Here is a 26,635-nt window from a genome sequence, read left to right as displayed (position 1 = left end):
TATTGTAAATCAACTATACTTCAATAAAAAAGGTATAATTACTTAACTAATTGTGATAAATGCCTCAAAAAAAAAGATTCTGTGTGCTATATGGTGTGTATAACAGCAGAATTCAAGTAAGTCTGAGCAGTCAAGAAAGTTTTCTTGGCGATGTTACATGACTAAGACTTAAAGAATAATAGAATTTAGACTGGGACAGCATGTGTGAAGGCCCTGAAATGAGAACACGTTTGGAGTTCCAGAGGGCCCAGAGGAAATTGGAAGGGAGAGAAGCAAGGGAGCTTGTATCAAGGGAGAGTGTGAGGAGAAGTATGGGGATGAGAGTTGGGGAGATGGTAGGGGATTGGGCTTACATTTCAGTGACCACAGTTGTTTTGAAACATTTTAGTCCTGGAGGAAGGTAGGGAATTGGGCTTAACAGAGCTCACCTGTGGCCTAGAAGTGCCATCCAGCAATATGGTGTGAGGCCAGATATTCCTTTCTTCCTCCCTTCCTCTCAATCTCTCTCTCTTTCTTTTTAAAATCGAGATATAATTCACGTACCATGATATTTACCCTTTTAAAGTGGATAATTTAGTGGTTTTTAGTATATTCATAAAGTTGTTCAGCCATCATCACTAATTCCAGAACATTTTCATCACTCTAAAAAGAAACGTTGTACCCATAAGCATTTACTCCTCAATTCCGCCCTCTGCCCACCCCCTGGTAACCACTCATCTACTTTATGTCTCTATGGATTTGTCTGTTCTGGTCATTTCATATAAATGAAATGATATAGTATGTGAAGCCAAGTATTTCTTTTTTTTTTTTTTTTTTCGCGGTACGCGAAAAGGTACGTTGTGGCCTCTCCCGTTGCGGAGCACAGGCTCCGGTCGCGCAGGCTCAGCGGCCATGGCTCACGGGCCCAGCCGCTCTGCGGCATGTGGGATCTTCCCGGACCGCGGCACGAACCCGTATCTCCTGTATCGGCAGGTGGACTCTCAACCTCTGCGCCACCAGGGAAGCCCCAAGTATTTCTTAAGTGACTTGCGAAAGGTCATACAGCTAGTAACATGGAGGAGCTGATATTCAAACCCAGGTCTGTGTGAATCTATTACCTGTGTTTTTTTTTTTTTTTTGCGGTACGTGGGCCTCTCACTGTTGTGGCCTCTCCCGTTGCGGAGCACAGGCTCCGGATGCGCAGGCTCAGTGGCCATGGCTCACGGGCCCAGCTGCTCTGCGGCATGTGGGATCTTCCCGGACCAGGGCACGAACCCGTGTCCCCTGCATCGGCAGGCGGACTCTCAACCACTGCGCCACCAGGAAAGCCCTATTACCTGTGTTTCTAACTGCCGTAAAGACTCAGTGCAAAGACGGGCTTTGATAGTCACCATATTAAACACATTCAGAAGAGAATGGCCAAAGAAAAAATTACAAACAATCAATTTTGTAAGAATTTAGGAAAAGGTCAGCTTGGATACCACTTATTAGCTGTGTGCATCAGACATATTAATTAACATTTCTGAGCTTTGGTTTCCTTACAGTAAAATGGGGGTAGAAATATCTACTTCACAGAATGGTTGTGAGGGTTAATGCAAATGATATTTGGCATAAAGCAGGTTCTCAACAAATGGCAGGATTATTTAGGCTATTATTATTATCATTATTATATGAATTTCACTTCTATTAAATTGGTATTGTTCTTTTGAGAGGTAGTACGGCAGAATGGAAAACATGGGTTTTAGAGTCAGATTTGGTTTGAATTCTTGGCACCTCTTACCAAACCTATAACTTTAGGCAATTTACCTAAGCCTCTGTTTTTTCCTTTATAAATAGAGGCAATTATTTCAATGCCTCTATTAGAGGATTGGTGTAAAGATTGAGCAAAGTGCTTAGTACAAAGGATGTACTCAATAAGTGATAGTAACAATGCTATTTTAAATAATATTTGTTAATATACAAATATATTCTGTTAATATTCATGAGACAGTTGCTTGCCTCATGGGCCCCTTACCCACTTCTGTCACCATCCACCCCAGGGCTCTGGTGTCTGAAGTTACTCACACACCATAGATTTTGCCCCGTGACTTCAGTTCTTAAGTAGCTGTGTAGTCCTTTTCTGGTTCCTGACTCCCGAGCTCATGGGACAAGTATTTTTGTAACCCACTGCAACAGCTCTGTCCTCATTCATTCATTCAGTAGAGTCACTGGCCTTCTCTTCCATTTGGTCCGGAGCTGGAGCTGCTCTTCATTTGCTGACTGCGGGGAGAGAGTATTTGTGGATACAGTCCCAAAATAGGTTACTTTTGTCCTGATAAATGATGCCGAGCATTGCAGGGGAGAGGAAGCACATTTCCCAGAGCTGAAAGGGAGATTTCACACCACAGTTTGAATGTCTTCCAGACAGTTGTCAACCCTTAAAAAGGTTTGGCTTTTAGATAATTAAATCCATAGCTATTGTGGAGACTCAGAAATCTGAACAATTAAAGTGAGGAAAAATCAGTCTCATCTAGATCTTTCTTCCCATCCAATACCTCTTCTGTATGAAGTGACCCATTTAAGAATACATTCTGTTTACTCTGATTTCTATTCTGTTTGTCGTGGTTGATAGATCTTGCACCTGGAGGGACGTTAGAGTCATCTGTTCTAAGTCCAGAGAGGGGAAAATTACTAGCCAATCACTAGTATGGTGACCAGTGAGGGCAGAGCCAGCCAGAGCTCCTGTGTCCTGGGGCTCCCAGTTGCCTGCTCTGTCTTTTATGCTGGCCAATAAAAGGTTAAGCATATTGTACACATGTTTACAAAGTCTTTTAGTATCTGATTTAATTGTCATTTTTAGGATTGTCTGCATACTTTGTCCTTCTTTCTGTTATTCATATCCTTCCCAATCTTCATGACCTCACATTCTCTGGGAGACTTTTCCTAAACTTGATCATTTTCCCCCCTAAATTCCTAAACACTAACACATTCATTTATGGGAGAGAGGGTGTAGAATAGTGGAAAAATTATAGACTTTGGAGTCAGAGAAACCTAAGATCCTGTGCTAGTTCTGATAGTAGCTGTTTGACTTTGGGTAAATTACTTAATCTCAGTTTCCCCAACTGTAAAATGGGATAATAATATTTATCCTGTAATGGAATTATGATTTAGACACATGGTAGGTGCTCAACAAACTAGATGTGGGTGGTAATAAATGGTAGCAATGATTGTCACTCATTCACTTCTTCCTAAGCATTTATTTATTTACTAAAACAACAGGAAGATGATATGACTCTTGCCCTTGAGGATCTCTTGGTTTAGCATAGTGGCCTATGGGTGATGTTAAGAGTTTCAGTGAATCTCTTGAAGTAGTATGCAAACTTTTTTTCCCCCTTACTTAATTTATTTGATTCTACATACTACATTTTAATTTTGGGGGGGGCCACGGCATGTGGCATGCGGGATCTTAGTTCCCTGACCAGGGATCGAACCTGTGCCCCTTGCATTGGGAGCGTGGAGTCTTAACCACTGGACCACCAGGGAAGTCTCCACCTGCTACATTTTAAAAAGTTGAAGTAGAGTTGATTTACAGTGTTTCAGGTGTACAGCAAAGTGATTCAGTTATATATATATGTATATATACACATATTATATATATAGATTCTTTTTCATATTCTTTTCCATTATAGGTTATTATAAGAATATAGTTCCCTGTGCTAAGTATGCAAACTTTTGTATATTCGTGTCAATATTTATTTGTCTGGGGAGAAGGTTCATGATTTGGGGCAGATTATCAGCAATATCTGATCTGTAACACCCCAAAAGCTAAGAACTTCTCCTGGCCATCAACACCTGGATTCCCTGCCAGAGGTACTTGTTGTTTGTGCCACCTATTTTGACTTAATCATATAATACTGTGGTATTGCTTAGCTGTTTAATACGAATGTGTATTCATATCTTCAGCCATTCAAATTCCTATAAGACAGGGGTTGTGCTTACATTTTTTAAACAGCTTTATTGAGGTATAAGTCATATATCATACAATTTGTCCATTTAAATGGCTTTTAATATCTATAGAGTTGTGCAACCATCACTACAATCAATTTTAGAACATTTTCATCACCCCAGAAAAAAAACCCATATCCCTGAGTTGTCATCCCCAGCTCCCCAGACCCCCCCCAGCCCTAGGCAACCACTAGTCTTTCTTTCTCTATAGATTTTCCTGTTCTGGCTATTTCATATAAATGGAGTCATACAATATTGGCCCTTTGTGACTAGCTTCTTTTATTTAGCATAGTGTTTCCAAGTTCATTCATGTTATATTTTGTTTTTACAGTCCCTTTCATATTCATCACAGTAGTTGACACATAATAGGCTTTTTAAAAATTTTATTTTTATTTCTTAAAACTTTATTTATTTTTGGCATCGTTGGGTCTTCGTTGCTGCACGTGGGCTTTCTCTAGTTGCGGCGAGCGGGGGCTACTCTTTGTTGCAGTGCACGTGCTTCTCGTTGTGGTGACTTCTCTTGTTGTGGAGCACAGGCTCTAAGCACATGGGCTCAGTAGTTGCAGCGCATGGGCTCTAGAGCACGCGGGCTTCAGTACTTGTGGTGTGCGGGCTTAGTGGTTGTAGCTCGCAGACTGTAGAGCACAGGCTCGGTAGTTGTGATGCACGGGCTTAGTTGCTCCGCGGCATGTGGGATCTTCCTGGACCTGGGATCGAACCCGTGTCCCATGCATTGGCAGACGAATTCTTAACCACTGCGCCACCAGGGAATCCAGGCTTTTTTTTCTTAATTTAAAAAAATATTTATTTACTTATTTTGGCTGCGCCGGGTCTTAGTTGCAGCATGCGGGCTCTTAGTTGTGGCATGCAGGCTTCTTAGTTGTGGCATGCAGCCTTCCTAGTTGTGTTATGTGGACTCTTAGTTGCGCCATGTGAACTCTTAGATGCGGCATGCATGCAGGATCTAGTTCCCAAGCCAGGGATCGAACCCAGGCCCCCTGCACTGGGAGCGCAGAATCCTACCCACTGGACCACCAGGGAAGTCCCCATGATAGGCTTTAAAAAAATAAAATTTAGAACAGTTATAGAATTACAGAAAAGTTGCAAAGATAGTACAAAGAATTCCCATATACTTCATATCCAGTTTTCCCTGTTATTATCTTACATTAGTATGGTACATTTTTCATAATTAATGAACTGATATTGACATATTATTATTAAGTCCATACTTTATTCATATTTCTTTCATTTTTTAAAATCCAGTGTCCTTTTTCTGGTCTAGGTAGGATCCCATCCAGTATATTATATTACATTTAGTCATCATGTCTGCTTAGGCTCCTCTTGTCTATGACAGTTTCTCAGACTTTCCTTTGTTTCTGAAAGCTTTTACACATAATAGGCTTTTAAGACATAAATGTTGAAGGAACTGAAATTGTTCCTCATAGTGGACAGGATTTTCTCTTTGTGTTATGGGACCTTAAGGGCATTTATTATTTATTATCTAGTTACTTTATAAAAAGAACTCCTCTATGTTAAGCACTCTCTTAGTAAACCTATAGCGGTGATCTTTTGAGTGGGTGCCAGCAGGGCAGAGTGAGATTAAAATAACTGGGCTGTTGGGGGTAAGATTGTGAAGAGTGGGGGAAGCTGCCACTGCAACTGCCTCCTCTCATTATTATTGTTTTGTTCATGTTGCTATATTATTATTATTATTATTAAGAGAGTGTGGTGTAATAGGGCATAGTCTTTGGAGTAAAACAGTCCTCTTAGCCACTTATTAGCTATAATTTCTTGGAATATAAATTCTATGGGCCTCAGTTGCCTCACCTGTAAAATTGCCTTGCAGTGTTTTGAGAATTAGAGTTCAGAAAGTCCCTTGCATGGCGACTGTGCTTGACACATACATAATAGTTGTTGATTGATATTAGAAAATATAAATTAGGGACTTCCCTGTTGTCCAGTGGTAAAGAATCCACCTTCCAATGTAGGGGATGCAGGTTCGATCCCTTGTCGGGGAACTAAGATCCCACGTGCTGTGGGGCAACTAAGCGCACGCGCCACAACTACTGAGCTCATGTGCCACAAACTACAGAGCCCACGCACCCTGGAGCCTGTGTGCCACAACTAGAGAGAGAAAACCTGCATGCCACAACTAGAGAGAAGTCCGCATGCTGCAACAAAAGATCCCACATGCTGTAACTAAGACTTGACGCAGCCAAGAAAATGAATAAATAAATATTTAAAAAATAAATCAAATTAGAAAGGGGAAATAGGGTGAAAAAAAGCAATCCAAGTAGTGCAGGGGGCATTGGGATTCTGTTTTTCGAGCATTTTCTCTAGTGGGTAGAATAGGAAAGAAGATGGCCTTGGTTTGCCTGCATGTTTGGTATTAACTGTAGGGCAGTTTCTTTGCTAGACAAGAGACTTTGGTTCCATTTTGTTTTGTGTACTGTGGGTTTCTAGCCTCTTTGTGAAGAGGTACTTGGAGATCTGTGAATGCTTACAATTGTTCTAACATGGCTATTTTGCTGTAGGCGCTGTGTCTGAGGAATGACACCATTTTTAAGCAAGCCTTTTCCCTCTTGAGGTAAGGATATTAATAACAGTAAAAATATAGTTAATATTTGCATTCCACTAGGTGGTTCACACAGCATTCTTCTTTCATCGTCTCCACTTACATGTTTACTAAGCATCTCAAGCATTAACTCCCCTGCAAACTTACTCCTTCCCCATTCTCAGTAAATGACAACTCCATTCATCTAGTTGCTCAGGACAAAATCCTTGGAATCATCCTTGACACTGTTGTTTCTCTCACTCTGCATCTAATTCTTAAATAAATCCTGTCAGCCTTGATTTTGAAATATGTTCGAATAATGCAAGGCTATTGCAAGAACAACTTCACTGGTCCTCTTCCCTCAGTTTCATGTCTTCCTATTCATTGCTCACCTATTGCCAGGGTTAACTTTCTAAAACTTAAACTTGATCAAATCACTTTTGTGATTAAACTGCCTGGAGCTTCCCACTGCCCACACAAAGTACAGACAAAACTCCTTAGCACAGTGTTTGAGGTTTTCATAACCTGACCCCCGATTACCTCTTTTACCCTGCCCCCTTCCCTGCTGCTTAAGTGCCACTCACATCCACCTGCTTGCTGTTCCCCAGATATACTACTTTCATACCTCTGCCTAGAATGCTTTTCCTGTGGGGCTAAATAATCGAGAATAGTTCTTAATTTTTAAAACCTCATTTCAAATAGTTTCACCCCTCGTAAGCATGCTTTCCTTTGTATTCCACCAAATCTTGTACATGGTTTTGTTCTGGATCAGCACTGTGTTGTGGCTCGCATCTGTTTACATATCTCTCTCCCAATTAGACCATAGATAGAGACATTTTACTTACTTTTACATCCTCAGGACCTAACAGATTGACCCATAGTAAGTACTTAATAATGTTTATGGAAAGAAGAGAAGGAGGAAATAAGGAAATATGTAGCATTGATATATCCTTAATGAGGAGCATACAAGTTTTGGTAGCTTTGCAAATAGATGTGGGTATCTAATTGTATTCAACATACTTTCTTCCTCTTTTTAGGTTCAGAACCTCAGGAGAGAATCCCATCTGTTCTGCAGGTAAACAGTTATTTCCTGATGTAGTCTTCCTGCTTTAAGTGACCCTCTAACACTCTAATAATTTTGTCTAAAAAGATGCCTAACATATCTTTGAGAAGAGTGCCTGGGACCAAATCCTACCCCTCACGTGGAACAGGACAAAGGGCAAGAACATAAAGTAGTGGTTTAAGAGCAAGAGTTCTGTAGTAAGTTTGGATTCCAACTCTACCACATACTATTCTGTGACTTTTAAGTACCTCTCCATAGCTTGGTTTCCTCACTTTAAAAAATGAGAATTATAGTACAAACTACAGTGAACTATTTGAAGATTCAGTGAGATAAAACATATAAAGTGCTCAAAAAAAGTTAGTATTGGGACTTCCCTGATGGTCCAGCGGCTAAGACTCCACACTCCCAATGCAGCAGGCCCACGTTCGATCCCTGGTCAGGGAACTAGATCCCACATGCCACAACTAAGACCCAACACAGCCAAATAAATATTTTTTAAAAAGTTATTATTATTATTATTATTGCTACTATTTCAGACCTGTCTTTCATGTCCATTATCTACCAGGCTAAGGCTTTTCTTTCAGTATTTTATCCAAAATGAATGTTCATTCAATCTGGTCAACTCAATGAATTTCAATCTGTTTCAACCCTATTATTTGCCAGTTTTTCTTTGTCTATTATGTGATACATTTCAAAGCAGCCATTGGATAGTAATGACATCTGTTTTTTGACTGAAGAGTATCAGAAACAGGGAATTCCCTGGTGGTCCAATGGTTAGGCCTCCACACTTCCACTGTAGGGGGCACGGGTTTGATATCTGGTCAGGGAACTAAGATCCTGCAAGCCGCATGGTGTGGCCAAAAAAAAAAAAAAAAGTAACAGAAATAAAGGAATGGGAGCAAGGAAGGGAACTAACATTTACTGAGTGCCTAGTATGTGCCATGCAGTGCATAAGAAGTTTTACATCCATTAATTATTTCAGAAGATGGTGGCAATGTGTAGAGAATCACCACTTCTACCAGGCCTAAAGCCCAGCTTCTCAAAATATGTGCTTCTTTTTATTTATTCATTCTCTCAACAAACATTTATAGGACCAGGCTGTGTTTTAGGTGCTGGGGGTACAAAATTAAGATGATATAATCCTTGCCATTTGGAACCTTACAGTGTTATAAGAAATAATTTTTTCCCAAAAGAATAATATAATGAACACTTCTGTACCCATTACTTAGATTCAACTGTTGTTAACATTTTGTCATGTTAGCTTTCTTTTTTTTTTTTTTTTTTAATAACAAGTTGCCAACAGCACTTTATTTTTTCTTTTCAACATCCTGTTCTGCAGCTTCCTTGGCCCTTTCTGCCCAGATGCCAAAGTGCCGGGCATTGGCGCGGGCCATGCAGAGACTAGCGAAGGCCTTGAAGTTCTTCTCCTCCTCTGTGATAACTCCGGCCTTCTCCTTCTTGTAGACGTTCCGTATGGGAATGACTGGTCCGGTCAGCTGGGTGGCCAATTTGAGCTTTGCAGCAGAGCTGTCTCCCTTCTTGGGGGCTGAGGTCTTCCTGCGGATCTTGCGCGCCGGCTGGTTGAACCATGTGGCCACGCGCCGCTGCCAGTTCTTGTGGAAGTGGGGCTTCAGGATCATATCATTACGGCTGGGCGCCATGGCTGCGGCCGACTGGCCTGGGGAGCAGGGAGGACGAAGAGGGAGTTAGGGCCCGGGCGCAGTGGCCCGAGGGCGCACGCACGCACGTTAGCTTTCTTTCTTTCTTTTTTTTTTTTTTTTTTGCGGTACGTGGGCCTCTCACTGTCGTGGCCTCTCCCATTGCGGAGAAAAGGCTCCGGACGCGCAGGCTCAGCGGCCATGGCTCACGGGCCCAGCCGCTCCGCGGCATGTAGGATCCTCCCGTACCGGGGCACGAACCCGCGTCCCCTGAATCGGCAGGTGGACTCCCAACCACTGTGCCACCAGGGAAGCCCCCACGTTAGCTTTCTTGATCAGATGTTATGATACTTCACCCCGAATACTTAAGCATGCATTTCTAGAAACAAGGATATTCTCTACATTCTATTAAAGAACCACAGTAGCATTATCTCCCTGAAGAAAATTAATAATAATGCCCCAATGTCATCTAATACTCTATCCATTTCCCCAGTTGTCCCCCAAAAGTCTTTTATGGGGTTGTTTATAACCAAGAGCCAATGATGGTTCATGCTTTGCATTTTGCTATGATGTCACCTTTAATGCAGAACAGAGCTTTCACTATTTTATTTCTACAACAGTTGCTTTTTGATTAGGCTAGACCATTTGACATAAAATTTCCTCCCTTTTTAATTTGATTATTTCTGTGCGGTATTTTATAATATGTTCTGTTCCTTTCCTACAAACTAGAAGTTACATCTAAAAGCTTTTCTAGATTCAAGTTACACAATTTTAGCAAGAAAACTTAATAACTGATGCTGTGTACTTCATATTGCATCCTATCAGGAGAGAAAAAAAAAACCTAAGAAAATCTGATCATAAAAGTGAAAAGCAGCCATTTTAGAGAATATGGAAAATAAACACACACACACACACACAATACACACATGAAGAAGCTGAAGAAAATAAAAATCACTTGTAATCCTACCATCCAGAGATTATTGCTTAACATTCTGGAGTATATCCTACCAGGTCTTTTTCTAGGCATTTCTTTCTCTCTTTCTGTGTGTGCGTGTGCATGTGCGTGTGTGTTTGTGTGTATTTTTTTGTCTTGCAGTAATGGGAACAAATTATATATAATGCTTCATAATCTTTTTTTTCTACTTAATCTATGGTGAACATGTTTCTACTATAATAAATAAACAAATATCTACATAATAATTTTGAATATACTGCCTTAAATGGAACAACTTGTAGGGTAAGAATCTGAGTCTGGTTTTGAACATGTTGAGTTGGAGTACTTGTGAGGAAGATATACTAAGTAGTCCATTGGAGACACTGATCTTGAGCTCAAAATATAGGTCTGGGATGAAACTGTGAATTTGGAAGTCATCATATTGTTGATTTTAATTGAAGTCTTGGGAATGAATGAGACTACCTGAGGAGAACAAGTAGAGAAGAGGCCCAAGGATCAGGCCCTGAGGAACTCCAACATTAAAAACTTGGGTAGAGGGTGCAAGATATGGCTAATGAGCTTGAAAAGGGAAGCCAACGTGGTAGGAGAAGACCAGGTTAGTATAGTTTCATGGCAGCCAAAAGGAGAGTGTTTCAGGAAGGAAAGAGTGGTTAATCAACGTTACAGTTTCAGCTGTGTGCTGCTGAGAGGGGATCGCAAAAGACATGAACTAACGATGTTCCTTGGTTTCGACAACATAGAGGTGACCTTAGGGAGAGTAGTATCTGTGTAGGTGTGGTGAGGTCTGTTGTGGAAATCAACTGCATTGACAGGTGAATGGGAGTTCAGGAGTTAGAGAAAGCTATTACAGACAGTACGTTTAAGAAGTTTGTCTTTGAATGGGAGGAGAGAAAATTGGCAGGAGCTGATGGGAGTTCAGGAGTTAGAGAAAGCTATTACAGACAGTACGTTTAAGAAGTTTGTCTTTGAATGGGAGGAGAGAGAATTGGCAGGAGCTGGAGAGGGATGTGGGATTAAGGAAAGACTTTTTTTGATGGTTATTTTTCTCTTAATTATACTTTTAATTTTGAAAGATATAAAAAGTTATAAAAAAGTGAAAAGGGTGATATGTCAAATAAACCCAGATTTGGCAATTATTAACATTTTGTTAGACTTTCATTTTTTTTCTTGTATATTAAAAATAAGGATTATGGTCAAGACCCATCCCTTATCCCATAACCAGAGAAAAAGTTCATTTTGAACTGGTATGTATTCCGAGGAAGGTTTAAAAAATATATTAAAATTATCAACTGTTAAAAATTATAAAAGCATGCAAATGGTAAAACTAAATATAAATTGACAAAAGGATGTATGATGAAAGATTGAATTTTTTTCTATTACCCACCTAGTCTCAATCCTCAGTGGTATGCGTCGATAGCAGTTTCTTGTATATTTTTCAGGAAAGTTTTATGCGTATATTAACATATATGTTATAATGCTGGACATTTAGCTTGTTTTTAGTTTTTGTTATTTCAAAAAATGCTGCAACAACTGTTTCTATACATCTTTATAAACTTGTTCTGTACATTTGTTAAATTCCTGGAATTGAAATTGCTGAGTCAATGGGTTGTCAGTTGAAAATTTTGGTAAGTATTGTCAGATTGCCCTTCAGAGAAGTTGTATTAATTTACATTTCTATTTTCTGGCCCAAACTGGGTTTTACAAAACATCTTACTTTTTTGCTGGTGAAAATTATGTCTCATTTTAATTTGCATTTCTTGAGAAAGTTTGTCATCTTTTCATATTTTTTTGGCCATTTGTATTTCTTGTGAACTGCCTGCACATATTTTTTGCCCATTTTTCTTTTGAATTATTTGCTTTTTCATTTTTAATTTGTAAGAACTTTTTATATAGTTCCTTTTTTTAATGAAAGTTCTTTTTTAAAATTTATTTAATTAATTAATTTATTTTTGGCTGCGTTGGGTCTTTGTTGCTGTGCGTGGGCTTTCTCTAGTTGCGGCATGCGGGGGCTACTCTTCGTTGCAGTGCGTGGGCTTCTCATTGCCGTGGCTTCTCTTTGTTGTGGAGCACGGGCACTAGGCACGCGGGCTTCAGTAGTTGTGGCATGTGGACTCAGTAGTTGTGGCTCGCGGGCTGTAGAGCGCAGGTTCAGTAGTTGTGGCGCACGGGCTTAGGTGCTCTGCGGCATGTGGGATCTTCCCCAACCAGGGCTCGAACCCATGTCCCCTGGATTAGCAGGCAGATTCTTAACCACTGCACCGCCAGGGAACTCCCATAGCCAGTTGTTTTAACATTTATTGGAACATCCATCTTTTCCCCATAGATTTGAGAATGTCACCTTATCATATACTAAGTTTCCATATGGATCTAGAACTACTGTATTGTAACTTAGTATTGTTTTATAGATCTGTCTGTATATTTGATACCAGTACCAAGCTGTTTTAATACTACTGGTTACTGTAGTTTTGAGGTATATTTTAGTATCTGATTCCGAGGTAGTTTTTTGTTTTATTTTGCTTTTGAAACTGGATTAAATGGGGCATGTTAAATGCTGTTGAAAAAAGTCCAATTGAATAAAAGATCCTTTTGAAAAGAGAGGTAGGGACAGTAACAATTTACTCAAACAGCTTCCTATTTGGAGATATTTAAGTTGTCTCCAAAATCTTGCAATGTAAACAACACTATGATAAACATCCTTGTACATTAGTATTTCTGCCCTTCTATGATTATTTACATAGGATATATTTCTAAAAGTCTAATTGTTGGGTCAAAGGAAATGCACATTTTCATTTTTTTTTTTGGCTGCACTGGGTCTTTGTTGCTGCACGTAGGCTTTCTCTAGTTGTGGCGAGCGGGGGCTACTCTTTGTTGCGGTGCGTGAGCTTCTGATTGTTGTGGCTTCTCTTGTTGCCGAGCACGGGCTCTAGGTATGCAAGCTTCAGTAGTTGCAGCACACAGGCTCAGTAGTTGTGGCACGTGGGCTCAGTAGTTGCAGCATGCGGGCTTAGTTGCTCCACAGCATGTGGGATCTTCCCGGACCAGGGATCGAGCCCATGTCCCCTGCATTGGCAGGCGGATTCTTAACCACTGTGCCACCAGGGAAGTCCCAAAATGCACATTTTTTTTTTTTTTTTTTTTTTTTTGCAGTACGCGGGCCCCTCACTGCTGTGGCCTCTCCTGTTGTGGAGCACAGGCTCCGGACGCGCAGGCTCAGCAGCCATGGCTCACGGGCCCAGCCGCTCCACGGCATGTGGGATCTTCCCAGACCGGGGCACGAACCCGTGTCCCCTGCATCGGCAGGCGGACTCTCAACCACTGCGCCACCAGGGAAGCCCCCCAAAATGCACATTTTTAAAGCTATTGATGTGTATTGCCAAATTGCTCTTTGGAAAGATTGTACCATTTTATAGTTTTTTGGTATTTAAGAATCCCTTTTTATACACTCATCAACATTGTTATTTTTTTAATATTTGTTAATATTAATAAGTAAAAAATGCCATCCCTTGTATTTGTAATTTGCATGTCTTTGATTACTAGTTGGTTGAACATATTTTCATACATTTACTGGCCATTTATCCTTTCCTTTGCCCATTTCAATTGTGGAATCTCAGTGCCTAGAAGGCTTCAAGACCCAGGGTAACTCACCAATATCAGCATGCCAAAGTAATTCTCTTTGAAAGGACACAGCTTTGTTGGCATTTTTCATGTGTCTCTGAGATTTCTTTAAAGTCAGAAATTTCAAAATTGAATTATAATGGTGTTCGGAAAAGAAGAGTAGGAAGCAGTGTCCTGTTCCTACCTTTACACATCATACTCTCTGTGGGCCCTGGGTACCATCCCAGCTGCTCTCTCTAAGGGATGGGCCTCATTGTAGTAACCATCTTTTTCTTACTGATTTAAACGTACATGGAGAGGTAGAAGTAAATATATAAAGAGGTCTAAAGAGGTTAAATGAAGGGAACTCAGACTCTTCTTATTATAGCATGAGCAAAAAGGTGGAGTCATCAAAACATGGTACATTCAGGACTTCCCTGGTGGCTCAGTGGTTAAGAATCCGCCTGCCAATGCAGGGGACGCGGTTCGAGCCCTGGTCTGGGAAGATCCCACATGCCGCAGAGCACTTACGCCCGTGCGCCACAACTACTGAGCCTGCGCTCTAGAGCCCGCGAGCCACAAGTACTGAGCCTGCATGCTACAACTGTTGAAGCCCGCGTGCCTAGAGCTCATGCTCCGCAACAAAAGAAGCCACTGCAATGAAGCCCGCGCATCACAAAACGAAGAGTAGCCCCCACTCGCTGCAACTAGAGAAAGCCCACACGCAGCAATGCAAACCCAACACAGCCAAAAATAAATAAATTTATTTAAAAAAAAACCATGGTACATTCAAGTCCAAATAGTTCAGTGTAATTAGAAATTCTAAATTGAAAGAAGTTTGAAAAGAGATTTTGAAAAAAGTGGGTAGCCGCCAGAGCCAAATCATTGCAGATTGTCTTGGTAAAATATCTCTAGAATTTCAAAACAAAACAAGCAAACAAAAACACCCCAACGCTTACTGAGCACATACCATTTGCCACGTGCTGGGGTGTATCTGTCCTTCAGAGATGTGTATTGGATGGAGAAAATATCCTGTAATTAGACTCTTGGCTGGGGTTACCCCAGCTTCTTCCTCTTTCCCTCCTGCATAGCCCTGCCAAAATGCTTGTTCTAATTTTGAAGGAGAAATAATTAAAATGAAGTTGTTTATCCCTATCCTGGATTGATGGGTTTAGTTCCCAGTTTAGTAAACAAGGACATTGAAGGACAGTTGGCTCTGGCATATATAAAGGGAAGGGCTGTTTTGTGGGAGAAGTCAATACATGATTACATTCTATAATTGTACTAACTGAAAGATTTTCAAAGCCTCCTTTTGAAATCATGGGGTTTTGTATCTTCTTCAACAAAAAGAGTTGCCTTTTCTCTCAGAAGGCTGCAATGTTAATATGACAGCAGGAAACCAGCTTGATGACACAAGCAGGGGAAAAAATTCAGTTGAACTTAATGGAAATCAGAAGCTTTCAAACTTGTAAATTTTATAATTAAAACAACTAATTAAGCAGTTTAACCACTGGTAATTTGACCAAAAACCTTTCATTTAAGAGAGAAAAGGGTTAATTTAACAGTAGTTTGAACCAGCTTCTTAGTTAACCAACTGCTCTAATTATAGAAATTGCCCCAAACTAAATTTGAAAATGCCTCCGTGCCAAGGAATTCCAGTAGATTAGAGGCTGAGGCAAGCATTTGTGGCATTTTCACCTAAGATGTGTCATCATCTCAAAGATCACTTTTGGTTCTGCTACTTGAAACCACTGGTGGGTGATTGAATTTCTGTGTACTTAAAGATGGTGACCAGTGCCTGGGTTGTTGTTTTTTAATTTACACAAAATATTTTACTATATAATGGAGGCATGGGAGAGCTGCAACTGTAAACTCTTGATGATGTTTGTATGTTTAGGGCAGCACAGAGACAACATTTAAGCTGGCCATGGAGGCTGTGAAGGATATCACCAGTCAGAGAGGTGCAGTCCCAGCATGGGGGACAGGCCAGCACCACACAGAGGCATGAGAACTGCATGGTTTATACAGAATGGCAAGTGTAGCTCTGTGGCTGAGAAGCAAGGTTTTAAAAGCCTGGAGGATGGAGGGTGAGGACGTGAAGTGGTTGGAACTAGATTATAAAATTGAGACTCTTAAATGCTTGCCTAAGGAGTATGAACTTCAGGCAGTGGAAAATCATCAAACATTTTGAAATATAGCAAGGACCTTCCTTGTCTCATTTATTGGTGTTACTGTAGTGCCTGATACAGTGCCTGGCACAGAGTAAGTCCTTTTTAAAAATTGTGTGTGTGCAGTGAATAAATTGTTGAATTAATGAAAGAGAATAACATGATTAGGTTTGTGTTTTAGAAGGATTAATTTGTCAGGTTTAAAGGATGGAATAGAGGGGGAGGGGTGTGGATACAGGAAGACTAACAGCAACAACTCAGCCAAGGATACTACTTGAATCTTTGCTTGAACTTCCATCCACACTCCCCCTCCAACCACCTTCCACCACAACAACCAAAGTGATCTTTTAAAAATACATTAGACATATAATTTCTCCGCTGTTCAGCATGAAATCCAAACCCTTAACGTGGCTCAGAGTGGTGGGTTCCAATCCACTGCCCAAATCTCTGGTGCACTCAGCCCCTCTCACTTTGCTTCAGCCACATGGACAGTCTTTTTGTTCCTTGAATGTGCCAATCTGCGTCCCCCTCTGGGGCCCTTGCACACGCTATTCCCACTGCCTGGAATATTCATTCTCTATCTTTTTACCTAATAAACTCCTATCTGCCTTTCAAGTCTTAATTTATTTTATTTATTTATTTGAGTAGATAATGCATGTACATGGAACAAGTTTTAAAAGATACATGAGTATAAAGTCAACAGTAAGTCTCTCTCTCCTGCCGTCTAGCCACTTCTCCCTGGGGATAGCCACTATTACTATTTTCCTCTGAAATCTGGTTTCAGTTCACATGTCATTTTTTTTAAGAGGCCTTTCCTGATATTCCAATCTAAAATAGATCCACTGATTGTATTGCCATAGCGCTTTTTATCATTCATCACAATTTGTAATTTCATATTTATTTATTTATTTATTTTTGCGGTACACGGGCCTTTCACTGTTGTGGCCTCTCCCGTTGCGGAGCAGAGGCTCCGGACGCACAGGCTTAGCGACCATGGCTCACGGGCCCAGCCGCTCCGTGGCATGTGGGATCTTCCCGGACTGGGGCACGAACCCGTGTCCCCTGTATCGGCAGGCAGACTCTCAACCACTGTGCCACCAGGGAAGCCCTCATATTTATTTTGTGACTATTCCCTCCTCCATTAATGATTCCCTCCTCCTACTAGACTATAAGCTCCATAAGCTGAGTTTTGTTGGCCTTGTCCCCTGTTATATCTTCACCTCATTGCACACTGTCTGGCACATCGTAAGTACTGAATAATTAAGCCCTTCCTAAATTTTTTGCCTGTTTCTGTAAGCTCATCTCTTGCCACACTGCTGCTTATACTCTGCCTTGAAATTCTCTCTCTGGGTCTTCCCCTCCCCATACTGTGTTCTCTCTAACTCCTAGTCATCTGTCAGGTTTTACTTAAAAGCCACCTGCTCTAAGAATCCTTTCCTGACACCACAAGTCCAGCCTTAGTGCCTCTCTCATGTATATAGCCCTTATTGTATGTAGCCCTTATCACCTGCATTGATATTACTGTCTCGCCACTAGATCATAGATTCTGTATTGCAGGGACTTTGTCTTTGCCCATTGTTACAGCTCCAGCATCTAGGGCAGTGGTTGGTACCAACCCGGGCCTGCCATGGATATTGGGTTGTTTGTACATTGCACAACTCTAGTGTGTGCCATTCACATGGTTGTGAGGCTATAATTGTTTCTGGCTACCCCAGTGGGTAGCAATAAATATTTGTTGAATGAGTAAACATGCTTTGGAGAGTTCAGTGCTTTTTAGGAGGTCATGTTTTAAAGTCATAATAAAATCTTTTGGGATGGATTAATTTTCAAGGCTCTGATCTGAGGATGGTTGTGTACCCAATCAAGGGGATTTGGATATCAGCTGTTTGGGCGGGGCCCCAGGTTGCAGAGTCTGGAACCTAAAGCCTCAAAGAGTCAGCTGGGACTGTGGCCAAGAAGATACCTCAGTTATGTTCAGTGCTCTTTGGAAGCCTCTGCCAAAAATACCTCCTTCTTCCATGCGTGTTAAACTCTTACTCCTCTTTCAAGAATGCAGCTGTTGGGACTTCCCTGGTGGTCCAGTGGTTAAGAATCCGCCTTCCAATGCAGGGGACGTGGGTTTGATCCCTGGTCAGGGAACTAAGATCCCACATGCCTCGGGGCAACTAAGCCTGTGCGCCAGAACTAGAGAGAAGCCCATGCGCTGCAACGAAAGATCCTGCGTGCTGCAGCGAAGATCCCGCGTGCCGCAACTAAGATCCGAGGCAGCCAAATAAATAATAAAGATGAGAAAACTGACTTAAAAAAAAAAAAGAATTCAGCTGTTACCTCCCTGAACCTATTCCTCTGTACCGTCTTCCACTTATCCCTGCTCACGCCTAAGGTGGAGTTAGTGGTTCTTTCCTCTAAGTTCCTTGCTCTCATCTCCATTAAAGTAGTTTGTACACTATAAGGTAATTATCTGCTTTCCCATCATCCTTCCCCAGTACACATTGAGTGTCTCTAGGGAAAGTAGTATATTTTAGTCATCTTTGTAACTGTCCCAGTATCTATTCAGTTGTTGGCATATAATAGTAAATGCGGACTAATGCACATCATGGAAGGGATCCATGATATACCAGGGTTGTCTTGATGAAATACTGTGGATTGTAAACATAGGGAAAGTCTCTGAAGCCACGATTCTTGATTGGCCTGGCACAGAGCAGACCTGCATGGAAGCACATTTTAGAAAAGAGAAGCTTAAGAAACATTTCACTTGATGTCATTAGACTTTTCCACACCATTTTGTGTTTAGTCCCCCACAAAGTGGTGGCCCTGGGGAGATGCAGGACCACAGGAGCTGGGAGGGAAGGGAGCAGAACCTAGGACTAGTACTTTTCCAGAAGGTAGGGAACAAGCAAGAGAGACAGACAGACATAACAGAGCTGTGTAGGGCTGGTTCCAGTGAAGGGTAGAGATAAGGAGCTGATATCAGATATGGAAACGATCAAGTCTAGCTAGATTTTGTTTTTTTTATTTGGCTGCCTTGGATCTTAGTTGCGGCACTCGGGATCTTCGCTGTAGCATGTGAGATCTTTCGTTGCGGTGCGTGGGCTTCTCTCTAGTTGTGGTGTGTGGGCTGTCTAGTTGTGGCACGCAGGCTCCCTAGTTGTGGCTCATGGGCTTCAGAGTGCACGGGCTCAGTAGTTGTGGCGCTTGGGCTTAGTTGCCCCGCGGCACGTGGGATCTTAGTTCCCCAACCAGGGATCAAAGCCACATCCCCTGCATTGGAAGGTGGTTTCTTAACCACTGGACCACCAGGGAAGTCTCTAGCTAGATTTTATATTCCAGAAATTCAGATGTTATAACACATCTGAGAACAGGCTGTTCAGTCACATAGACCTGGGTTTAAATTGCAGTTCTGCCTTTTACTTGCTGGTTGACCTTGGCCAATTCCTATTTTTTTGAGCTGCAGTTTCTTTATTTGTAAATGAAGATAAAAATAATGAGGATTAAAGGAGAATATGTATATATCAGCAAGTCCTTCTTTGAAGGGAATGTGGGTGGCATATCTCTGGGTCTACCACAGTGAATATGTGTATACAGATCCTATTTTTTACATACATACTGTTCTGTACCTTAGGTTTTTAGTTTTTATTGTTATTCACTTAACAAAGTCTGTTGGAGATTATTACATATCAACACAAATAAAGCAAATTAGATAGTTTAAAAAACTGGAAATCTGTGATTGTCCTTTTTCCTGGTTGTATTTGCCACCTGTCTCTTTCTCTGAACAATCTTCATTGGAAAACTTCAAAAGGATTATTGCCTGTTGAGGAACGGAGAAGATGAGAGCCCTGTGAGAATGTATTTTGTCCCCCTACCAGCAGTGGCTCTAGCAGGAGAGAATTTCTCAAAGAAAGATGGGTGGTGGGGATTAGATATAGTCCAGGGGCCAAACGGAGAGAAAAATGGGGTAAACCGAGTGTCAGATCAGGATCAAGAAATAGCTCTGGTTCTTTAAACCAGCAAGAGGCTCACTACCCCCAAATATTCCATTTCACGATGGAGAATTTGTCTCCTCATGTATGATCTATCTGTCCCTGGAGGAGCTTTGAAACAGGTTTGTCTTATTTTCTCTCTTTTAGGTGGCATTCTGCTGAGCATCAGTCGGCACTACAGGTCACAGCCCACGCATGGCATTGGAAGATACAAGCACCTAGTTAAAGCACAAGAGGTAAGAGGGGCAGGGGTCCTTGAGAAAAGGATAGTGTGCAGCTTTTACAAAGACCCTGAAGATCAGGCGTGCATAGGTTGGATTATACTGGAGCTAGAAAGGATAGAGGGTTGTCCCTCAGTCCTCTCCAGTTAATTAGTTTGGATATGATCGAGAGTGGAGATGTTTTTGCCAGTTCCTAATCTTGTCCCTAGGCCAGGTTATCACAGTGAAAAGCAAATTCTTTGGTTTTATTATTTGTGACACGTAAAGAAAATATCTTCTTAGTACTTAGTTCAATAGGGACCTCACAATGGAAATGGTATGTTCAGTTCAGTTGAATGAATGGTTTGTGGCACATAGAGGTGGATTCACATTTTCAGCCAAATAACTGATTTTTACAGTATTTACAGATTTAAAATATGTATGTGTTTCTTTAATCCATTATCACAGATAACTGGGAGTTATTTCTAAGCATTGTAAGATTATTTAGCCTATTTCTTTGGCTCCAGCTGAAGGATTGCTTCTGTGGTGGTTGGATTTTTTGTGCATTTGCAGAGGATTTTGTAGTGGGATGGACACAAAACTGGCTTGAAAGTCAGACAGTCTAGCTTTGAGTCACGATTCTATCACTTCCTGTAAACAGTATAGTTAGGAAGATTTTGCTGTTCTACTTGGGGAGATTTCAACATCGCTTTTGGTTCTTTGGCTTAGTTCGATGTTCCCATGCAACCCCGCACATCTCCCATTGCCTCTCTCACCTTGGCAGAAGTCCAGTACCACTGCATTTGGGCCTCAGAAGCCATTAAAATTGCCACGTTCTCCTGAGCAACATCCTTATATCAAGGAATTTCATGACAGCAATGTTGCCACACCTGAGGCTTGTATCAGGCACCTTCCCAGCAGGAAACAGCCCTACTAAAATTGTTCCTTTGTGATGAGAAGAGTACTGAATTGGGAACCAGGAAACTTGTGTTCTAGGCTTGGTTCTGCCAGTTATTAGCTTTGTGATTTGGGGTAAGTTAACCTAACCTCTTTGGGCATGGCAGGTCCTGAAATTCTATGTAAAATGTTTTCTATGTGTGACTTTTTCTGGGAAGAGAGTCCATAGCTCTTGTCAGACTCTTCACAAAGTTTGAGAAACTCTGGATTAGAATATCTTCAAGAGTCTTTCAGCTCTGATATCATGTAACTCCATAATGCTATGATACATTTTTCAAACATCTATTATGTGCTAGGTACTGTTGGGGGTGCCTTGCCTTTTCAGACTGAGTTGCAATAAAATTTTATAGTATGAATGAACAAGACCTGGTTCATGCTCACAGGGAGCTGATAAACCACTAGAGATAAGACACAAATAATTATGCTCCCAAGCAGAAAGTGACAAGTGCTGAAAGGAAGATACAAAGTGCTATTTAAAATTCAGAAGAAGGAGTGATTTATACCCTTTCTGAGTTGTGACACCTCAGAGTAAGTTCTTGGAGTTGTTTTATTTTGCGATATCCCCCTTCTAAAAGTCTCACATAAATTAGCGGAAAATAAAATTAGTTTTGTTTGGGTGTGAGTTTTTTGTTTTTTTTTAATTTCTTGGGATCCTCCCTCATAGATAATTTTCTGTATATACCATGCTCTGGCCCACTCCTTGGCTTGTTATAAAAGGAAGCTTAATGGCATGTCTAATGCCATCTGTCCCATCTTTCTCTCCAGCCTCCTATCCCATCTCATGGATACCATACTCAAATCATCATACTGGGTTTTTTTTTTTGCAGTACGTGGGCCTCTCACTGCTGTGGCTTCTTCCCGTTGCGGAGCACAGGCTCCGGACGCGCAGGCTCAGCGGCCATGGCTCACGGGCCCAGCCGCTCTGCGGCATGTGGGATCTTCCCGGACCGGGGCACGAACCCGTGTCCCCTGCATTGGCAGGCGGACTCTCAACCACTGCGCCACCAGGGAAGCCCCATCATACTGTTTTGAGACCTCTCACCTGCTCTTCTGTCTACTTGGAAGACCTGCTCTCCTTCTTCACTTGGCCAATACATTCTGAACATCTAAATCCCATTGAGGAAGCAGGATGAGGAGGGGAAGAACAAATCTCTCCTTCTGAGAAACCTCTGATTCCCTGCACTGGGTTACTTGTCCTACCATGAGCTGCTGGAGTTCCTTGTGCTTCCTCTATCCTAGGACTTGCTGCTCTGTTTTAACCACCTGTTTTGATGACTGTTTCTCCTCCTAGATGATGAGCATACTCAGGGTAGAGGCCATGTCTCATATTTTTTCTGTATCCCCAGTGTCCAGCACAAAGCCTGACATCAAGTAGAGGACAATAAATATTGACTGAGCTGAACCTAAATGTGGTTATTGGAGCTGCCCCGAGGTTTTGTAAACCAGAGCTGGCAAACAACCCATTCTCTGCAAACAGCTGCCTCCAGATGACCTTGGTTGCTTGAAGGGAGTGATGCTCCCTTTTGTTAGGGCTGTAGGCTTTTCTCAGATGTCATTCATTGTTCCAGGGTGGCTAGCACAATAGGGCTGGATGGTGATGGAAGCTGCTAGAGGCTCCTCACTTCCTGCATGGAAAAGCACAATGAAAACTTTCATCCGCCAGCTTACAGAGGCTCTGTCCCAAGTCCCTGTCTCTTTTGTACCCCTGGGGTACTGGACTGGAAAAGCTAGAAGTCATCTTTTGGCTTCCTTTCTTCCCTGAACTTAGAACCTAGAAAAAACAATAAACAGCCATTTTCCCATTTTTTCTTCTCTGACTCTCAGGCTGGCTCCTCTACTCTCTTGAGCCCTACATCCCTGAGACAAGAGTTAATTCTCATGCACAAAGTGGCCAACCCTTGTCCCTTTTCTGCTGGTATAATCTCTTCACTCCTCCTTCCAAAGGTTCCACACTCAGCCTTATGACTCCTGAACCTTGGGAAGGAAAAGGCACATCTACCTCACCTCAGCTTTCCTTGTCAATACTGGTTTTATCTCTATCTTGCATGGCCTGGTTTATAGGTTGGTTTCCATCCCTCCATCCTGTGCCCTTGTCCTTGATGCTTCTCTGAGGAGTTAGTGAGAAGAGAGGTGAAAACAAAGCTTCCTCTTGGGTGGCAGCATGGGGGATGATAGCAAACCATTTTTTCTGTATCCTCAGTGGGATTTCGGGTCTCTCAGCACAGACCCGATCTCCTTCTCAGTGATTTCCCATTTTGCACATTATACTTCAGGCACATTTTCTCATACACCCATTCTGTCTCATGCTTCTGTTCTTTGTACATGCTCTTTCTTCTTTAAGACATGATATCTTCCTTTTTCTTCTCTCATCATGTAAGACCCACCTTGACTCATGGCAGTGGGGGATCACACTTCAGAGCATATTTGCAGCCATAGCACTGTGTCTCAGTGTGTAATCTCATTATTCCTTCAAGGGCCCTGCATCATTCTGTTAAATTTAAAAGGCTTCAGATTGTTTGGAGTGATTTTTATTTGATAAAAATAAAAAGAATATAGTCCTTCACATTTGTATAGTGCTAGGTCATATCTCCCAAGACCACTTACTTACTTGCCCTCAGCTGTTGTTCAGCCTCCAATTTTAGGGTAATAGCAGCCCAAGAATAAAAGCATTGCCAAGAGGAAGATTGGGAGGATGAAATGGAGACAACATAAATTGCTGTCAGTTTTAGCTGTTATATGTTCTATTTTTCAGGCTCTGGGGCAAGAGAGTAAGGTTTTTGAACTTAGACAATTTATTTCCTCTTTGTAGAAGGGCAACTAGGAGTCAAGATACCTTTTCTCTTGGAAACTTCATGCTGTTCTGACTGTTGACATAGAGGAGGTGTTTGTCATTTCTGACACCTACTTATTTTGTTGTAGCACTCATAGATTGATCAGCTCTAACAGCCACAAGTCTGTGAGGAGACTGTGACATCATTCCCAGAAAAATCTGCAGATCAGAATCACTTTGTGGTGATAGTCCTAGCTTCCTGGAAACAGAAAGATTGGTTTTGCTGGCCTGGTGACTGTAGGGCTAGACATGGATTATAGGACTGGCTTATAGAGAGTTGTTTTAAACTAGCATCCATGTTTTCCCTCAAGTCTGCCTCTTGTAACTCATTGAAAAGAACAACCGTTATTGAGTGTCTGCTATGTGCCAGGCACTGTGCTTTGCCCAGATGATGCTGTGGTGAGTGGGACACAGTCTCTTAACTACAAAAAGTATGAAGTGGCCTGGAAAGGATAGTGTTCAAAAATGTAACTAAAGTACACGTGGGAAGTGCTTTGCTTGGGAAATGAACTAAATATCAAGAGAGCAAAGTTAAAGATGCAGTTCTCCCTGAAAGTGTCAGTGGAGATATTATAGAGTTCAGCTCAACAAACATTTATTAAATACTACCTGTGTTCTTACATTGAGTATGTAAAGTGAACTGACCCTCATCTAGGAGTATGCAGTTGCTTAGCGTAGCTGGAAACACTGGGGCTGTAAAAACTATAAAAGGGTTTCCCAGAGCTTTTCCAGGCACAGAACAATTCCTGTGAAGACCTGACTTTTAGCCTGTGCCATTAGAGCACCCTGGTCTCCAACCCACTGGGCTCTCATCCTGCCTTGCCTGTTCTGCTAAATTACAACAGTGTCAGAGTTTTAGAGAGATTCATTTTTGATATGAGTAAAAGTAATGATCTCTTTCCATTTTCAAAGTGTTTTTCCATCCATTATCTCAGTGCCTCTCAAACGGTAGGCCCTTGGAACACTGGTGATCCTAGAATGGAACCTCTCCTCAGGTTTAATAATGGCAATCTTCCACATTTTAGAAAGACAATTAAGTTAATGGATAGAATTTTCTAAATTACAAGTTTTTCTTCCATCAGTTTTACTTGATGAAAATAAATGTTAACAGAGAAACTCATATGTTTTCATATTTTTTGAAATGCAGAGAACTCCATTTATATAATCTAACCATATGTTCTGCTAGTTAAGTCATTCTTGTTTTATACAGTGAAAGCACACTGATGAGTATTTCATGTGCTTCACAAAGGAAAACGTGATTTTTTCTTAGGCCCTTTGTAACCAACAGATTTGAAAACCATGCCTTTTGCTTCACCAACTATCCTGTGAGGTAGACTGGGCAGAAAAGGAAACTGAGGAGCATAAGTGATTTCTCTATGACCATATGGCTAGTAAATAACAGAATTAGAACCAGAATTTAATTCAGCTCAACTCAACATTGAATATTGCTGGGCTCTAGGAATAGAGAAATGAATGAGACATAATACTTTCTTATTGAGGTAGTGGTTTGGCTGCCATAAGAGGGAGATCCACTCAGTCAAGGGGCTTAAACAAGATAGAGTTTATTTTCTGTCATATAAAGTATAGGTAGATATTCCCGCCTTTTGTTTTGCAACACTTATCATACTGCTTCTATCTCATAGTCTGAGATGGCTGCTTTCCTTAAGCCTTCATGTCCACATTCCAACCAGCAGGAAGGGGAAAGGGAAAGCAGTATGTGTGAGCTTGTATCCCACTGGCCAGAACTTGGTCACATAACCATACCCAGCTACAAGATTGGTTGGGAAATGTAATTTTTATTATAAATGGTCATATGCCCAGGTAAAATTCAGCAGGTCCGTGATTAAAGAGAAAAGAGAGAATAGATATTGAGAAAACTGACAGGCTCTGCATACCTTCCTTAAAGAGAAAGACGGAGATTAAGACAAATGTTTTAGAATTAGGCAGACCCAAGTTAAAGATTCAGTTCTTATGCTTACTAGTGTATGTCCTTGGGTAAGTTACTTAACTTTTACAAGCCACAATTTTCTTGCCTTTAAATAACCATGTTATTTAAATGGTTTGTGAGAAGTAAGTTAAAAAAGAAAGTTTTAAGTACTTAGCACAATGTCTGAAGCATGGAGCCCATAAGTAGTTACTGGTGGTGATAATGATGATGCTGATGATGGCATTAGTCCCTCTTTTTTACAATCCCATAGCACTCTATTTTCCTCCCTCAAAACATGCAACTTCTTATAATTGTTCCCTGTATGCCTTTCCCAATAGATTGCAAGTTTCAGCAAGCAGAGACTATGGCTGTCTTATATACTATCATATCCCCAGTGCTAACCCTGGTCTGGCTTATCACTATTGGTCAGAAAATATTTGTTGAATAAATAGATACATGTGATAAGTGATAGTGGTGTATAATGGGGAGGGGGTTGCTATGGGAACACATAGGTGTAGTACCTAACTCAGCATAAGGAATGAGGGAAGTCTTCCTGGAAGAGCATGAACAGAGTCTTAAAAAATGACTAGGAGGGGAGCTTCCCTGGTGGTGCAGTGGTTGGGGGTCCGCCTGCCAATGCGGGGGACACGGGTTCGTGCCCCGGTCCGGGAAGATCCCGCATGCCGCGGAGCGGCTGGGCCCGTGAGCCGTGGCCGCTGAACCTGCGCGTCCGGAGCCTGTGCTCTGCAACGGGAGAGGCCGCAGCAGTGAGAGGCCCGTGTACGC

The 26,635-nt window shown here is 41.6% G+C and overlaps 2 protein-coding genes across 2 annotated transcripts in view; one reads left to right on the top strand and one right to left on the bottom strand.

Moving 5' to 3' along the window:
• MRPL48 (mitochondrial ribosomal protein L48) overlaps positions 1–26,635 on the top strand; it is a 49,978-nt gene that overhangs the window by 3,874 nt on the left and 19,469 nt on the right. Inside the window, exons 2-4 of the mRNA XM_032641875.1 lie at positions 6,498–6,550; positions 7,555–7,592; positions 20,083–20,171. Coding sequence (XP_032497766.1) covers positions 6,498–6,550; positions 7,555–7,592; positions 20,083–20,171 — 180 coding nt within the window. The remainder of the gene's footprint in view (positions 1–6,497; positions 6,551–7,554; positions 7,593–20,082; positions 20,172–26,635) is intronic.
• Positions 8,847–9,284, bottom strand: LOC116758740 (60S ribosomal protein L13-like). The gene has a single exon (XM_032641876.1). The coding sequence runs from the start codon at positions 9,239–9,241 to the stop codon at positions 8,888–8,890; it is 354 nt and encodes a 117-aa protein (XP_032497767.1). The 5' UTR covers positions 9,242–9,284; the 3' UTR covers positions 8,847–8,887.

Source organism: Phocoena sinus, chromosome 8, assembly GCF_008692025.1.
Source record: "Phocoena sinus isolate mPhoSin1 chromosome 8, mPhoSin1.pri, whole genome shotgun sequence".
Classification (NCBI taxonomy): Eukaryota; Metazoa; Chordata; class Mammalia; order Artiodactyla; family Phocoenidae; genus Phocoena; species Phocoena sinus.
Note: the sequence above shows the minus strand (reverse complement) of the source record. Positions and strands in the feature narration are given on the sequence as shown.

Excerpts from the sequence above, each read along its gene's own strand:
- LOC116758740 (XM_032641876.1), bottom strand. The coding sequence starts at position 9,241 with ATGGCGCCCAGCCGTAATGATATGATCCTGAAGCCCCACTTCCACAAG.